This window comes from Homarus americanus, unplaced genomic scaffold (genome assembly GCF_018991925.1).
Source record: "Homarus americanus isolate GMGI-L3 unplaced genomic scaffold, GMGI_Hamer_2.0 scaffold51806, whole genome shotgun sequence".
Taxonomy (NCBI): Eukaryota; Metazoa; Arthropoda; class Malacostraca; order Decapoda; family Nephropidae; genus Homarus; species Homarus americanus.
Window position 1 is genome coordinate 2831 of NW_024714415.1, and position 5529 is coordinate 8359.

The 5529-nt window shown below is 33.6% G+C and overlaps 1 protein-coding gene across 1 annotated transcript; it reads right to left on the bottom strand.

Annotated features, from left to right (window-relative positions):
• Positions 1-2715: 2715 nt before the first annotated feature.
• LOC121878726 (jerky protein homolog) lies at positions 2716-3411 on the bottom strand. The gene has a single exon (XM_042385076.1). The coding sequence runs from the start codon at positions 3409-3411 to the stop codon at positions 2716-2718; it is 696 nt and encodes a 231-aa protein (XP_042241010.1).
• Positions 3412-5529: the final 2118 nt, after the last annotated feature.

Genomic DNA, 5529 nt, shown 5'->3' on the forward strand with positions numbered 1-5529 from the left:
AGGCCCCATGCTGGATTCAAACAATGTCAACACGTGTTTTTCAAAGTTAAACTTGTTGTAAATAAAGAATATTTTCTTTAAAATAACACTGCACTGCACTATATATTGTCAATATGTAAAATCAATTTCAAAATGACCAATAATTTGCTTGGAAACAGAGAAAAAAACCATTTAGTTGAAGAGTCTCAGGCAAGATGTTACCTCCAGTGAAAACAGAGAGAGACTAACGCCTGTTTGCTGTGTTAAGTGGCTGGATGCCACGCATTAAACTACCGTATATCTCGGCTTATAAGACGGAATTTGAACATTAAAAAAATCTGCCCAAAGTTAGGGGGTCGTCTTAATCACCATGTATAAAATTCTTACCTCTTAAATATTGTGGTTTAGTGTGTCAAGAGTGGTGATGGAAACATCGTAAGCCACTCACAAGGTCCTACCACTAATTATTTTATACCGAAACTTACGTTTGGCAAGCTGGATTCAAATTAAGATTACCGGTACAGTATTACCCCGCTTAACGCGCTTTCACTTAACGCGTTTTCGCATATACGCGGTGCCTTGCCAAAGCTGAACTTTCACTTAACGCGGATTTTTCCACAGCAACGCGGTGAGTGTCGGGCTCGAGAGCTATTTTTAGATTCGCACCACCCCCCACCCGCCACCCTGCCTGACTGCCTGTTTTAGCTCATAAAATTCATACAAATTACCCAGCCAGAATATAGTTTACATTGCTGGAATTCTTATAATTTGGTGATCATTTTGAATATAAACAACATATTTTTTGCATTAAACATACAATTTTTAGATAAAATGTTTAATCTGAGTAAGTATGTTATCTTTTGTCCAAAATATATGACATTTATATTCAAAATATTCCTGGTCTTACAAGGAATCCAGCAATGTCAATTATATTATCCTAACTTTAGTTTGAGGTATTATTTATTAAAATTTAGTGGTTATCCCACACATCTCCTTGGGACAGTTGGTGGGGGGTGGGGGGGAGGGAGGGACCAACCGACCGACCATCTGTTACCCGGTGAAGAATTATTTTTTTTTAACTGAAGATATTTGTTTTAGCTCATAAAATTCATACAAATTACCCGGTCAGAATATAATTTACATTGCTGGAATTCCTATAATTTGGTGATCATTTTGAATATAAACAACATATTTTTTGCATTAAACATAAAATTTTTAGATAAAATGTTTAATCTGAGTAAGTATGTTATCTTTTGTGCAAAATATATGACGTTTATATTCAAAATATTCCTGGTCTTACAAGGAATCCAGCAATGTCAATTATATTATCCCAATTTTAATCTGAGGTATTATTTAATACAAAATGTTAAAATCTAAATTTTTCACCCAACATCTCTTGAAGGGAGGATTGGTGGGGGGTGGGGGGGAGGGTTGGGACTGACCGCGCGGTTGGAAGAGGGGGGAGGCAAGGTGGGGTACTTTGATTGACAGATAGTGTCGTGAAGAATATTTTTTATTTTTTTTATTAACTGAAGATATTTGTTTTAGCTCATAAAATTCATACAAATTACCCGGCCAGAATATAATATACATTGCTGGAATTCTTACAATTTGGTGATCATTTTGAATATAAACATCATATATTTTGCATTAGACATAAAATTTTTAGATAAAATGTTTAATCTGAGTAAGTATGTTATCTTTTGTGAAAAATATATGACATTTATATTCAAAATATTCCTGGTCTTACAAGGAATCCAGCAATGTCAATTATATTATCCTAACTTTAGTTTGAGGTATTATTTATTACTATACCTGGTTTTCCCCCAAAAATTTCTCAGAGAGGGAAGAGCCGGCAGTGTAGTGAGAGAGGGGGAGGGAGTCGTGTCCATTATTTGAATGGACATTAACTTGGCGACTGTATTTCTCTATTTCTCTTAAGTATTAATTGTGTGCATGTACCATCATAAAATTAAGATGTTATTTTTACTACAACATAGTTATGTGTCGTCAAAAAGTGGAGTTTGGGGATCGGCCTGGACTCCATTTCAATTAATCCTATATGTTATGTTATTCACTTTACGCGTTTCTCGCTTTCCGCGGTACCCTCCGGGTTACATTAACCGCGTAAAGTGAGAGTTAACTATATTAATATATATATATATATATATATATATATATATATATATATATATATATATATATATATATATATATATATATATATATATATATATATATATATATATATATATATATATATATATATATATATATATATATATGCTCTTTCTATATATATATATATATATATATATATATATATATATATATATATATATATATATATATATATATATATATATATATATATATATATATATATACAGTAGAAGTCCATAAAGCCGGACTGCTTGGGGATTGGGTCGGTCCGGATTTTCGGATTTTCCGGATTCTCAGGCAGTACTTTTAAAATTCAAATTTAAGGAGGAATAAAGAAGAGATGAACAGGTACATTTTGATAGTTTATTCATTAGCAAATACAGCATGCTTCATTTTTCAAAACGAGCAGTTTTAAAGAAAAATAAAGTCAACACCTGACAAAAATGTAAACAAACATTTTTCACTGCAGTAAACAAATGAAAGCAGAATTTATTTTATACAAATAGATTATTTATTTGTAGTTTATTAACGAAACATTTTCCTATAAATACAAAGTACAAAACAAATAAATATTTATTCGTTGATTTCCACGACTTCTATATCGTCTGCTGCACTGCTTGTGGATGGAACACTTGCAGCTTCTACTGCACTGCTTGACACTGCTTTCTTTAAATACTTTCGTATATCACCTTGTTTACGACTTTGTAAATTCTTTGTGATAAGATTATTCTGCACCATGTGTGCCTGCATGACGTCTTGAAGACTGAAGCTATGATTCTGTTCCACAAATTTAATAACTGTTTCAATGCCCTTTTCTGCAGCAGCCCAAGATATCTTTTCTTCAACTTTGTCGTCGTCTTCACCAGATTCTTCTGAACAATTTTCTTCTATCTTCTCAGGAGTTGTAATGCTTTGAATGATTTCTTGATCAGTGAAAGTGGCAGCAACTTCAATATCATCGTCAATGTGTATCCACTCTTCTATGTCAGCAGCATTAAGCTTGCGTAGAGGGTTGTCTTCCAGAGATAATTTAACAGTCTCCATCAGTTCTTGCACTTCAGATGCCCTCTGCTTTATGTGGAATCCTTCAAAATCTTTGTCTTGACCACACACTAGAGCTGCAAACATCACTTTCGGCCACAACTTTCGCCACGCTCTTAAAAGTGTTTCACTCGTGACTGCATTCCAGGCAGTCGCGAGTGAAAATATTGCATCCTTGATCGTAAAACTGTGTTGAAATTCTGTAGGGTTGACATTCTTATTCATCATTTTTGCCATAAAATCATTTTTAGGGTGACATTTAAAGTTCCTAATGACTCCTTGATCCATGGGTTGAATCAATGATGTTACGTTTGGTGGCAAGTAACATGCATAAATATTCCCGCAATCAGACACTAATTTTGATTCATGCGGGTGGACCCTACAGTTGTCGAGAAGTAGCAGGCACTTTGTATTTGCAGGCTTCCCCAATTTCCTTAAGTTCTGACGAACTGATGGAACAAAATCATGAACAAACCAATCGCGAAATATGTCTTTGTCCATCCAAGCACTCTTTTGGGCTTTATAGGTCACAGGCAAGTGCACAATTCGCTGAGCCGTTAAATTGCCAATCACCAGCTTAATTTTATGCTGACCTGAAGCATTAGCACATACAAACGTTAATCTTTCGTGTCGCTTAAAACCTGTTGCATTTGGATTCTTGGTTTCAACCAAAGTTTTGTGAGCAAACACTTCCAGTAAACCCCTGTTTCATCAACATTATAAATTTTGATCGACTGTGAGATCATAGTCATTTAATTTTTCAAATGTTGCACTATATTTTATTTACTGCTTGTGTATCAGCCGACTGTCTTTCTCCATAATATCTAACTAATCTAATACCATGACGAGTCTTGAAATTCCCTAAGCCATCCATCACTAAATGCGCACTCTGATTCAATGTTCATTTGCTCCTTAAAAGATTTTGCTATGGCAATAAGCATCGGCCCAGAAATTGCCATACCTTCTGATCGTTTTAACAGAAACCATTCGTGCAACACTTTATCAAGATTTTCTAATTTGGGCCGATGTAAACTTTTTCTTTCAGCAATTTTATTGTAAGTCTCAGAAGAAGCTGTGAATTCTAGAATTTTATTCTATGCCTTTATTATATCATAAATTGTAGACTTTCCAATGTCGTATGTTTCCATTAGAACAGCATTGCTCACACCACGTTCTAGTTTCTTAATTATTTCAAGTTTGTCACTCAATTTCAATGTGTTCTTCTTTCTCTTCACACAACGAAGTTTATCTACTTTAGGAGCCATTATTATGGGCTTGTACTCTGTAAATGGAAAGAGTAGGACTCAAAGTTACATACGTTGTCACAGTTTGATCGCTTGTTTTAAAGTGGCGACCGCGTGGTCACTTGTTGTCGCTGTGCAGCTGTGGCGTTCACGCATGCGCACATACACACAAAAGATTTATAGTGCCTCAAATTTTACATTTCAGGACAAGCTAATTACAAAACTAACAAAATTAGCTACCTATAATTTACAATTACTTTTATTATTAGAATTATGTAAATTAATTTTTTTAAAACAACTCCATTCATTCACGTAACCCACAAAAGCCCGCTAAATTTAAAAAGTTTGAGGGTTTTCGAAAAGTCCGGATTCTCGGGTGGTCCGGATTTCTGGCATCCGGATTTTTTGGACTTTTACTGTAGTGTATATATATATATATATATATATATATATATATATATATATATATATATATATTTTTTTTTTTATTAACTGAAGATTTTTATTTTACCTCATAAAATTCATACAAATTACCCGGCCAGAATATAATTTACATTGCTGGAATTCTTACAATTTGGTGATCATTTTGAATATAAACATCATATATTTTGCATTAGACATAACATTTTTAGATAAAATGTTTAATCTGAGTAAGTATGTTATCTTTGTGCAAAATATATGACATTTATATTCAAAATATTCCTGGTCTTACAAGGAATCCAGCAATGTCAATTATATTATCCTAACTTTAATCTGAGGTATTATTTAATCCAAAATGTTAAAATTTATTTTTTTCACCCACTCTTTCTCTTGGTGGGGGGTGGGGGGGGGAGGGTTGGGACTGACCGCGCGGTTGGAGGAGGGGGGAGGCTAGGTGGGGTACTTTGATTGACAGATAGTGTCGTGAAGAATATTTTTTTTTTATTAACTGAAGATATTTGTTTTAGCTCATAAAATTCATACAAATTACCCGGCCAGAATATAATTTACATTGCTGGAATTCTTACAATTTGGTGATCATTTTGAATATAAACATATATTTTGCATTAGACATACAAATTTTAGATAAAATGTTTTTTCTGAGTAAATATGTTATCTTTTG

What these genes read in the sequence shown, in the direction of transcription:
- LOC121878726 (XM_042385076.1), bottom strand. Translation starts at nt 3,411, where the DNA reads ATGATGAATAAGAATGTCAACCCTACAGAATTTCAACACAGTTTTACG.